At 39.6% G+C, this 12,073-nt stretch overlaps 1 protein-coding gene and 1 pseudogene across 1 annotated transcript; both read left to right on the top strand.

Moving 5' to 3' along the window:
* The first annotated feature begins 1,149 nt into the window (after window positions 1-1,149).
* LOC149843618 (UDP-glycosyltransferase 72B1 pseudogene) lies at window positions 1,150-2,550 on the top strand (annotated as a pseudogene).
* A 7,720-nt stretch (window positions 2,551-10,270) lies between these two features.
* LOC149843619 (arabinogalactan protein 41-like) lies at window positions 10,271-10,828 on the top strand. Its single transcript, XM_090001882.1, has 2 exons — window positions 10,271-10,373; window positions 10,469-10,828. Exons 1-2 carry the CDS (start codon window positions 10,271-10,273, stop codon window positions 10,573-10,575), a joined length of 210 nt encoding a protein of 69 aa, XP_089858008.1. The 3' UTR covers window positions 10,576-10,828.
* Window positions 10,829-12,073: the final 1,245 nt, after the last annotated feature.

Consider the following 12,073-nt stretch of genomic DNA (forward strand, 5'->3'; position numbering starts at 1 on the left):
AAACTTGCACTTGCTTACTTTAAATGTACTTCGGATCTCACGCTATCATCTCAAAAGCATCGGGTTTCCTTACTTGGACTCGTGAACTGGGTCGGATCATCGGATCTCGCCAAGATCCGGATCCAAAACCACTTGTGAGAGTTTGTTATCGGTTTCGTTCTAGAAACCACAAGTCATAAAAATTGTACTGTCTAACTTAAAATCTTACTATTTCACATAACAGATCCCTTTTTTTCATTTAGAATTTCATAAATTTCACGGGTTTTACAATAGCAAACAAATCGATATTAACTAACAAAACAATATCGATATTAACTAACTAACAATTACAAATCGATATGGTAGTATGTTACTAATACAGCGGTTTGAGATACAAAGCATATAATGAGTGAATGTAGGATACTTGATGGGTTGGAGGCCCTTCCTAGCATTTCTAAACAAGCATTCTTGTCAACAGGTCTCAGCGTCTTACAAATATCGATAAGTTTACAACCATCGTAAGAACAAGATCTACCTGCAGTAACAAAACAATGCCTTAATGGCACACAAGACGACATGTGTTCTTCATCGATAGCATGATGAGATGGAAAGCTACTCACGACGCATTAATGGCACTGGTTAGAATGTTTGTGCATTATTGATTTCTCCCATAATGCCTAACGACAACGAAAATGAAGAGAAGACACAGAAATGTTTTGTAACACAAGGCAGGCACGAGAAAGCGACAATGTGTTGTACAAAACAAGACGGAAAGCTTTATTGGAGACGAAGGCAAAGCTTGTATTGACAATGAGAGCTACTGTTACAGCAGATGTCGCAAGAGTTTAATGAATAGCGAATGTCTACACCTTAAATAGTTGACATCAAACTTTCTGAATGAAGGACTTTTTTGTCTTTTTCTCAAACCGTAGTTTCATAACTTTTGAATAAAGGATAGTTTTGTCATTTCCTCGAACCGTCATGTCTTTGCAACAGCACCAGAATCCCGATGCAAAGTTATGTCAACATGCACAGGAATACAAGCCCTATGTGCATAAATACGTGGCGCTCATTCCCCCACGAACTAACTTCTATTTATACACTGCTCCGCTTTACAACAATCCAGAGATACTCCCCTTCCCCTCCCCACTTTTTGCTGCCTCGTGAGCAATGGAGGAAACCAAGAAACTCCGCGTGATCATCCTTCCCAGCCCCGGCTTGGGCCACCTCATCCCTCTGGCGCAGTTCGCTCTTCACCTTGTCTCTCGCTACCCCTTCTCCGTAACCATCGTCACCATCGCCGGCGAGTTCATTCCCTCCGCGGTATCTGAACTTGCCGAGAAGTCCAACGACATATCCTTCGCGGACCTCCCGCCGGTGTCGACCTCCGACCTCCCGCCCGAGGCGAAGGTCGTCACTCGAATATCGGCCATCATGCAGCGGTCCATGCCAGCTCTTCGGCACCTCTTCCCCAAGGTCCTTCCGGCCTCCGCTTTCGTCTTCGACCTCTTCGGCGGCGACGCCATCGACATTGCGGAGGAGTTCGGGGTGCCGAGCTACCTCTTCTTCACTCCAGGTTCGACCACCCTCTCCTTCATGCTCTACTGCCCGAGGCTCGATAGGGAGATCCCTGGAGAGTACAGAGACCTGACGGATCCGGTCAGGGCCCCCGGGTGTCCTCCTTTCAAGGGAAGGGAACTCATCGACCCCATGCAAGACCGGAGCGACCGCTCCTACGAGTGTTACCGCCGCTTCGTATCCCACTTCCCCAGGGCATCCGGTATCCTCGTCAACACTTTCGACGCCCTGGAGCCGCTGGCGATCGACGCACTCCGGCAAGGCCAAGGCTATCCGGCCAGCGTTCCTCCCGTTTATCCGGTGGGCCCGGTAGTTTGGGCACCCGACGTTGCCGGTGGAGACCAGTGCCTGGCGTGGCTGGATCGGCAGCCACCCGGGTCCGTCCTCTTCGCGTCCTTCGGCAGCGGTGGGGTTCATTCGGCGCAGCAGTTGACAGAACTCGCCTTGGGGCTGGAGATGAGCGGCTGCCGATTCCTCTGGGTGGTGAGGCGCCCCTGCGACGACAAGGACGGCTCGTACTTCGAGTTAGGTTCGGACGACGACCCCGCGGGTTTCTTGCCGGAGGGCTTTATCGAGAGGACCGCCGGAGTCGGGAAGGTTATTTCGAGGTGGGCCCCTCAGGTGGAAGTCCTGGGCCACGAGGCGGTGGGAGGGTTCATGTCGCACTGCGGGTGGAACTCCACGCTGGAGAGCATCGCGAGCGGCGTGCCCCTGATCGCCTGGCCGCTGTACGCGGAGCAGCGGATGAACGCGCGCTTCCTGGCGGAGGAGGCGCGGGTGGCCGTGGCGTTTGACTACGAGACGGTGGTGGTGGGGCGGGAGGAGGTGGAGAGGGTGGTGAGGTTCCTCATGGAAGAGGAGGGAGGCCAACGCCTTAAGGAGAGAGTGACTGAGCTCCGGCGAGCTGCTGCTCAGGCAATGGCAGACGGTGGTTTGTCTTACTCGTCGCTGGACGAAGTTACCCAACAGTGGAAGCATCAAGCATCCCATTGACAACTCCGCAGCTGTCCCAACAGACAGAAGCGTCTCTGTTATCAATAATTTGAAAGCGAGCCTTTCAAAATCAGGACAAATGACAAAGTTCTGTTTTTTTTTTTTTTGAGAAAATATTGGTGTTGAATAAAGACTTTTGCATGCATTATTAACTAATATTTGCTTAAATTTTCCGGTTACTGTTTGTAAACTATCTTGTTGCATCTTCAATATAATGCAAGCCTAGATTTATTTGCACCTTTACATAAAAGTTGCAAAAAAAATAATTTAACCTTTATCCTTATTCCATAATGTTTAGTATAGATCATTTTTTGTTATATACTTAAACTAGTCTTTAGCTTTGAACTATTTTAACCGACACCACCATTAAATGTTGCCACTAAGAACTTTTGTCAATAAGTAGATTAAAATATATATGCAACAGGTCTAACCTGTTATGTAAGTCGTTTTTTAAAAAATTAAAAAAGATATACGCATTTTGTATTTTTATTTTTATGGTAATTACAGCAATTTAAAAAAAGCTACAGCTCACTATAACTTTCCATATAAAACAGTCATACTAACAGTTAAATATTTAAGGAAAATGCTAGGCTGAATAGATCCCACCACATAGAATCATTGTACACAAAAATAAAATCCACTAAAATTTCAAAAATGTAAAATGTTTTACAATTGTTAAAAAAGTGAGCTCCATTTTCTGCAAATCCCCCAATTCTAATTCAAAAAACAAAAATGTGCTTTTTGAAAACAGAGTGGGGCATCATTCCGAGAATCGAACTCGGGACCTCTCACACCCAAAGCGAGAATCATACCACTAGACCAAATGCCCTCATGCATTCTTAGATGCTAAAATATTATTTACGAAAAACAGGTCATTGTGGATTCGATTCAAATCTAGTTCCACGTTGCTTAGTAGGGTTGCAAACGGATCGGGATGTGTATTCGGGGTCCTTCAAGTAAGATCTGAATATGCATTCAGATTCACTTAATAGGATCTTTTGCAGATTCAGGTTGGATTTGGATCAGCATTTAGGTTGGATTTATTCCGGATCCTGATCAAAATCCTATCTAATTGCAGTTTTTACATGTAAGGTGCATGTTTTGGATATGTTTTTACCTGGTCAAGTTACCACATACAGTCAGATCAGGATGGAATCTTCGACCATCGGATCTTTTTTGGATTTGTGCTAAGATTTCAGATCAAGTGTACATATTTTGGATTTGGATTCAGATCAAACAGGAACTGACCCATGTCTGATCCGTTTCCTTCCCTATTACTTATCGTTTTGGATTTGGACAAAGTAAAACGCAAAAGCATGTCTACAAGATTTTAACCAAAATTCGAACACATCCTATAAGATTTTGGATTTGCATGTGTAGGACTTGGTGACATCCCTTAAAAATTAAGGGTAAACTAGTATAATTGAAAAAACAGCAAAACAGAAGCATTATTCACACAATCAAAGATACAGGGTAAACTAACAGTTTTAGTCACTCATAGTAAGAAGCTATCTCCCATGAACACCACATTTTTGGTGGTGTTAAAATATTTTTCTCGAGGAGTCTTGGAGGTGAGCCAGTAAAAAACCCTTTTTCTTGAAGTGAGTATCGAGTTTTGTTGGGTTGATTTTTTAGTATATTATTTATTTATTTTTGGGTAACCAGTAAAAATCTGGCTTATTTATCGTTGATCATGGTTTATTTGTTTTTTTTTTATCTAGAGAATTCAAATTGAAATTTTCTTAGAGCCCTTTTTCTTCTTCTTCCTTTTATTTTAAAGAAACTAAGAGCCCCTTTGCATCCGTAAGATTACTGGCGTGATGAAAATGTCAACAAGGAGTGAAGACGATAAATAAATGGCAAAGCTTCTTCCGTTTCTATCGCCTTGGCCACGACAACTACAGTTTTATTTTCAGTTTTTGCTTTTAAGACGATTGGCACTCGGGCATTAATTGCTTACCACACACTGAGCAGGATTTTTTTATATAATAGTACTGCATGATGTTTAAAAGAATTTGAAATTCATTGTTATGAACCATTTGATCAGCACCACCCAGGTCGTATCCCATTTGGCAAACAGGGTCATGTGTCAAGCTGAAGGCGCAGGATTGAATCCCTCTGCCACATCGGGCGGCTGCAGTTCTGTTAGGCTTAACCCCACAGTTAGACTTTCAAAAACAAAAATATAAAAGATTGGTTCAGCCTGTTCAAACCAAGGGGCCGGTCGAATGCATTTTTCATATATATATATATATATATATATATATATATATATATATAGAGAGAGAGAGAGAGAGAGAGAGAGAGTAGCTGATTGATTAATAGGTGCTTGAGCACCTATCATGTTGGCCATCCGACATGCACACCGATTTATCGCACCAACCTCGAGAAGTTTGCTCATGCGAATGATAAAAAGGTCCTAAAGAAGTCAGACATTTACGAATTTGGACATGGAGTGGATTTTAATTTCATATTTTATATTTATTTTTAATAAAAATATAATTTTAAAATTATGCTTATTTAGGATGCCAATTTTTACCTGATAAAATATGAACCGAAAATCAATAATCTGTTGATGGGACGGGTTCAAGTATGCCTTGATGGTTTAGGTACAACCTTCTCTCTCTCTCTCTCTCTCTCTCTCTCTCTCTCTCTCTCTCTCTCTCTCTCTCTCTATATATATATATATATATATATATATATATATATATATATATATATATATATATATATATATATATATATATATATATATATATGAGAATTTCGTTGGGGCATTCCCTACTGAGCGATGTGTTGTACTCTATAGGCTCGGAGGCAGTGATAAATAGGCAAGGGTTGCTAGGTCATCGCCCAAAAGTGACGCATCACACCGACGTCTGGGTATGGTGTCAAATAGGCAAGGGTTCCCTCACTTTGTTGGACGGGTGGGGGTAAAAAAGATAGTTCAAGACCATAAAATTAGGTTAGCCACTTGGAAAATAGGGTCTTTAACTGATAAGTTGGTAGAGTTAGTAGTTGTTATGTGTAAGAGAAAGATGGATATTTTATGTCTACAAGAGACCAAATGGGTAGGTGAGAAAGCAAAAGTGATAGAACCTTGTGGGTATAAGATTTGGTATACAGGAATAAATAGGAATAGGAATGGAGTAGGGATTGTTATTAGTCGTGAGTTTATAGATAATGTAGTTGAGGTCCGTAGGAAGGATGATAGGATTTTACTTATTAAATTAGTATTAGGTACGGATATTATTAATATTATTAGTGTTTATGCACCTCAAGTAGGTTTAGATGATTCCATTAAGCGTCAATTTTGAGAAAATTTAGATGGAGTAGTACAAGGGATATCTTATGGAGAAAAGTTTTTCATCGACGGTGACCTTAATTGACATGTAGGCATTAGTAGGGATGGATTTGAGAGTATCCATGGAGGCAATGGTATAGGAGAAAAAAACGAAAGTGGAGAAAAGATTTTAGATTTTGGTTTGTCCTATGATATGATCTTAGCAAATACTTGGTTTAGGAAGAGGAAGTCTCACCTAATAACATTTAAAAGTGGGGTTAATACGAGTGAGATACATTTTTTCCTATTTAGAAAGAGAAATAGGGGTTGTTGCATTGATTGTAAGGTTATACCGAGAGAAAGTGTAGCTACACAACATAGATTCTTAATTTTAGATCTTAGAATTATATAATACCGCAAAAGAGATAGACATATGATATATCCTAGAATTAATTGGTGGGCACTAAAAGGAACTAAATAAGAAATGTTTGTAGAGTAGGTAGTTAAGGAAGCTTATTGGTGTCTCGAGGAGGATTTAAAATCAATGTGGAATAAGATAGTGGGTGGCATGAGAAAGGTGGCTAAGAAGGTATTGGGTGAGTCTAAAGGCAGTGCACCACTAGGTAAGGATACATCATGGTGGAATGAGAATGTTAAATTAGCTATTAATGTTAAAAGAGAGTGTTATAGAAATCTAAGTAAGAGTCATGATAATGAGAATTTGGAGAAGTATATGATAGCAATAAAGGAAGCTAAAAAAATAGTTCGAAACGCGAAGAATAAGGTATATAAGAAGGTTTGTGATAAGTTGGATACCAAAGAGGGCGAGAAGGATATTTATAGGCTTGCAAAGATGAGAGATAGAAAATTAAGGGATCTGGGTATGGTTAGATGTATCAAAGATGAAACGCAAAGAGTTTTAGTCAAAGATGAGGAGATTAAGGAGACATGAAAAGATTATTTTGATAAGTTATTTAATGGAAGTCATGCTCAGGATCTTGAAGACTTCTCCAGTCATTTTCATGAGATGAATCGTGACTTCATGTGCAAAATTCAAAAGAAAGAAATTGCAGAGGCTTTAAAGAAAATGAAATCAAGAAGGGCAGTTGGCCCAGATGGTATACCTATCGAGGCTTGGAAATGCTTGGGTGAGAAAGGTTTAAAATGGTTGACAAATCTTTTTAACAAAATTTGACGGATAAATAAGATGCCTAGTGAGTGGAGGAAGAGTACTTTTGTACCTCTATATAAGAATAAGGGTGATATACAAGATTGCATAAACTATCGTGGTATAAAACTTATGAGTCATACTATGAAACTTTGGGAGAGGGTGATTGAGTATAGGTTGAAAAAGGTTGTCATGATATCGGAGAATCAAATTGGTTTTATGCCTGAAAGATCAACTATGGAAGCTATACATCTTCTTAGATAACTTATTGAGAGATATAGAGAGAAGAACAAAGTTTTGCATATGGTTTTTATTGATTTGGAGAAGGCATACGATAGAGTACCTAGGGATGTTCTCTGGTGAACAATGATGTAGAAAAGTGTTTCTCTCAAGTACATTAGTATAATTAAAGATGTACAAAGGAGTAGTAACCAATGTCCGCACTTGTGGAGGGGTGACAACCAATTTTCCTATAACGGTTGGGTTTCATCAAGGATCTGCATTAAGCCCTTTTCTATTTGCTATAGTGATGGATGAGCTTACGAGATCAATTCAAGAAAATGTGTCGTGGTGTATGTTGTTTGCTGATGATATTGTTTTGATTGATGAGTCTAGAGCTGGGGTTAATGCTAAGTTAGAATTATGGAGACAAACATTGGAAGCAAAAGGTTTTAAGTTAAGTAAGAGTAAGACAGAATATATGAAATGTTAGTTTAGTAAGCAACAAAGTAGTGATGGGAGTGTAGTGAAGCTTGGTGAGCAAGAAATATCGGTGAATGACTTTTTCAAATATTTGAGATCTATCATTTAAAAGTATAGAGAAATTGATAGAGATGTAAATTATAGGATAAAGGTTGGGTGGATGAAATGAAAAAGTGCAACTGGAGTGTTGTGCGATCGTAGAATGCCATTGTGGTTGAATAGAAAGTTTTATAGGACAACAATTAGGCCCGCTTTACTATATGGTACAGAATGTTGGGCTGCCAAGAGACATCATGTTCATAAAATATGTGTAGCTGAGATGTGTATGCTTAGATGGATGTGTGGAAATACAATAAAAGATAAGATTCAGAACAAGGAGATACGTAAGAAGGCAAGTGTTGCATCCATTGAAAATAAGATGAGAGAGAATCGTTTACGGTGGTTTGGACATATTCGGCGAAGGCCTAATGATGCTCCAGTTAGAAGGATGGAGAAATGAAAAAATATATTAGTTAAAAGAGGCTGGGATAGGCCTAAGAAGACATGGATGGAGATGATAGGAAAGGATATGAATGCTTTGAACCTCACCGAGGACATGGCATTGGATAGAAATGATTGGAGAAGGATTCATGTGGAAGACCCAGAATGATTTTCTTTTTTAGTTCATATCGCCAACCCCAATTGTTTTAGGATGAAGGCGTAGTGGTTGTTGTTATATATATATATATATATATATATATATATATATATATATATATATATATATATTTATTTATTTATTTATTTATTTATTTATTTATTTATTTTTTTTGTGTCACCATGTAAGGTGGTGTCCATGTTTTTATGACACATTCAATTTAGAGATGAACTCTGTAATATTATCACATTTCATTGCAAATATTAGATTATGGATCTCCTATGTTTGAAAAGCTCCTAAAAAAATAATCATATTGTAGTATAAAAATGTCAGGTTACTTAAAATGCCCCATAGCTTTCAAAAATCATCTCATGTCAAAATTCACAAATGTTTGATTTGTTTATGACCATTTTACCTTTCACACAAGAGAACCTCTTGAAGTTCGCACAATATACCGATACGCTATTCGGGTATCGCAAACTCTCACTAAAAGTCACATTTTTTTTATTTGTACCTCACGAAATCCACATAACCAAATTCGTCAACTTTTTATAATTAAAACATGTCGTAACTTCACAAATATTTCACTGAAAAGCCAAACAAATCTCCATAAAAAATGGCTCAAAAAAGAAGCTTTAGCAGCGCTCTAAGGGCACCGCTAAAGGCCCCCAGCACACGACATTAGAATTTTCTAATGTTGCGCATGTCCTTTGGCACTTTAGCAGCGCACTTGGAGCATCGCTAAAGGTCTATTTTCTTTGGGACTTTTAGTGGAGCTTCAAGTGCACCACTAAAGCCCTTTTGGTGCTGTATGAGCCATTTTTGACCGGATTTTTTTTTGCACTAACCATCCAAGTATGTGATGGACGGTCAGCGTGATCAAGTAGCTAGGTGCTCAAGTATATATGTTCTACTCTCTCTCTCTCTCTCTCTCTCTCTCTCTCTCTCTATATATATATATATATATATAGGAGAATGAAAACCTATTCAATAGAAAATCTCTTAAACCTACCCAATAAAAAATTTTATTATATTTTTTATATTTTTTAATTACCATACACGTGTTCATCGTGATTGATTTACTAGAAATAGACACTTTGATAATGCATTTTGGATGAAAAATGGTATTTAGAGGTTCAAAAGTAATGAAATTATAGGCCCTTGATTTTTGAGACCTTACAAAAATATATCCATGCATCATAATCAAATGCTCCAAAAACTAATTCAGATAAAACAAGCTCATAGGTCACATATGTAAGGTCAGAATTTTGAAAAAAATATGAAAATTTGATAAATGTTTCTTTTTGGGTTTGGTTTGAGAGATTTTCTATTTGGTTAGGTTTTCATATATATATATATATATATATATATATATATATAACAGATGAGGGTTATATTAAAAGTTTTATTAATAACAAAAATATACTTAAGAATTATATATATACTTAAAATAAAAATGCTATTTTCAAAAAAACTTTTGGCCAAAAACGATACAGGTCCCATTCTGGTAGGGAAGAAAAGATGAAACAAAAAAAGGTGTTGCAGACTTTTCAAAAATAGTGGTTGTATAAGCGGTCAAAAAAAAATAGAGAAGACAGTTCCGCCGATTGTGGGGCAGGTAGGAGAGGGATCCATAACGGAGTCACAGAGTGGCAGCGAGAGATACGGGGGATCACATGGACCAGCGAAGGAAGAGGTCTCCACCGAATGTGTCGCCAGATAGAGCGCCTTGGTGGAGGTAATGAAACAGGGTCTGCTCCCACCCCCTTCTCCACCCAATTCCGAGGGAGACAGAGAGAGAGAGAGAGGATTTTCCTTCTCTTCTCGTCTCTTCTCTTCTCTTCCGGAGGGGCGCACACGTTCTTCTCTTTCTTCTTGTTTGTTCGTTTGGTTCGGTATTGCAGAAGGCCCGCAGGCAAAAATGGCATTGATGTTTAGGGTTTGTTTGGTGGCGATGGTGGTCGTTCTCGCTGTTGCTTTGCCTCTGGTTCAGGCAAGCACTCCCGCTCCCGCTCCCGGACCAACAAGCGACGGTCAGTTGTTTTGCTGTCTCCCTTTTTCTGTTTCATGAGGTAATGCGAGCCACTTGTTAAATTTTTTATGGTGGTGGCGTTTTTGTTTTTGGCAGGGACATCGGTTGACCAGGGAATCGCATACGTGTTGATGCTGGTGGCTCTGGTGCTCACCTACCTCATCCACTCTTTCGATGGTTCGTCCCAATACAATCTTTTCTGAAGACAATGAGGCTATCGATCTCTGTGTGTGGTTTGGGTGATTGTGATCTTTGGGGAGGAAGGTTTAGAGGGGGAGTGTGATCATGTATGTCTATGTAGCATCGCCACTACTGCTTCGATTCTTTTTGGGAGTTGCGGACTGAGTGTTTAACATGGTAGATGGTTGCTATTGTTCTTTTAATCCCTTCTCTCGCCTCATTTTTCCTGAGTCATCAGTAACACCATGCATCTGTATCCTCCTAAAATTCCAATACTATATTTGGGTGATCTTTCTGTTCTTCACCTTTTGCCTTGCATGTGATCGTGCACGTGTTGATGAATGTGACGTTGAAAGACTTTATACATCTGCCCTTTCTCAACGCATTTCTTTAGACAAAGATTCTGTTTTTTTGCGGATGATAACTGTGAATCACACTCATGTTTGAACTGAAACTGAGATAGTGATGCATATTCTTCCTTTCTGAATCAGATAGATTCATATCTGAAAGAGGCTGACAATAAGTTGAAAGAGGCTGAGATGATATTGCGGAGGTTGTTTGCGTTTACTGGTTGTATCTTTGTTTGCGTTTACTGGTTGAAATGATATTGCGGAGGAGAAACGCTATGGGCTATAGCTACCGCTTGCAGTTTAGCCATTTGGAAGGGCTCCTTCCGGTGGAACCACCTTAAAGACACAAGGTGGGTCCCTGAGAAATAGAAAAAGAAGAGAGAGGCCCTCCTGAATAAATTCCATCGGTGGTGGGTGGGTCCCTGATCAGAGAGAGACTCCCAAGTGGATAAATTCGATGATTGGTGGTGACCACCATGCTATAGCTATATTGGTGAGGTCGAGGGCGTGGTTGCAAGAAAAGAAAGGGGGCTCCTCTTGTAAAGCAGTAGCAGTTAGTGCAGGTGACGTTGCAAGTTCGAATCCCAAATGCTATAGTTGTGTAACTGATAGGGGTTTGCCTAACCCCAGCTTTCTCTCTCTAAAAAAATAAGAGAAACTAAAACAAGAAACAACAGTGAAAGCTGGGGTTAGGCAGACACCTACCCGTTATACAACCATATCATTTTTGGCATTTCTCAAACATTTTTTGGAAATACAGTGTTTCTGGTTTGGAAAAAGGTTTTTTTTTAAGTGATTTGTGATTTTCTTATGCTTAATCCTTAAAGTATAAAACTATATATACATCCAATTTCGTTTTCACTCCCCTGCTTTGTCATCCCTATTGTTATACGCTACCATTTTTGCGTCTCATTGATGTCAAATCCATCTTTGGATCTCATTGGTGCAAGTTGTTTTGATTAAATGAGTCGGGTTTTAGCCTGGTTATTAATGAGTGAGGGCCTAAAGGAACCCAAACCCAGCCCAAGGTGCACCAGATCGGCTTGGTCCACTGGTTGCCCAATTTCCCAACCCTAGTTGCTGCCGAGTAGCAGGAGAGAATGCGTTGTTGATGGTAAGGGGTTTTCTTATTAACCTTTTTACTATTTACATTTAGGAACGGCCATTGGCC

Source organism: Nuphar pumila, chromosome 3 (genome assembly GCF_984573655.1).
Source record: "Nuphar pumila chromosome 3, dmNupPumi1.hap1.1, whole genome shotgun sequence".
NCBI classification, from domain to species: Eukaryota; Viridiplantae; Streptophyta; class Magnoliopsida; order Nymphaeales; family Nymphaeaceae; genus Nuphar; species Nuphar pumila.

What these genes read in the sequence shown, in the direction of transcription:
- LOC149843619 (XM_090001882.1), top strand. Translation starts at nt 10,271, where the DNA reads ATGTTTAGGGTTTGTTTGGTGGCGATGGTGGTCGTTCTCGCTGTTGCT. An exon ending in TCCCGGACCAACAAGCGACG is followed by an intron (nt 10,374 to 10,468) that starts GTCAGTTGTTTT and finishes TGTTTTTGGCAG; the next exon opens with GGACATCGGTTGACCAGGGA.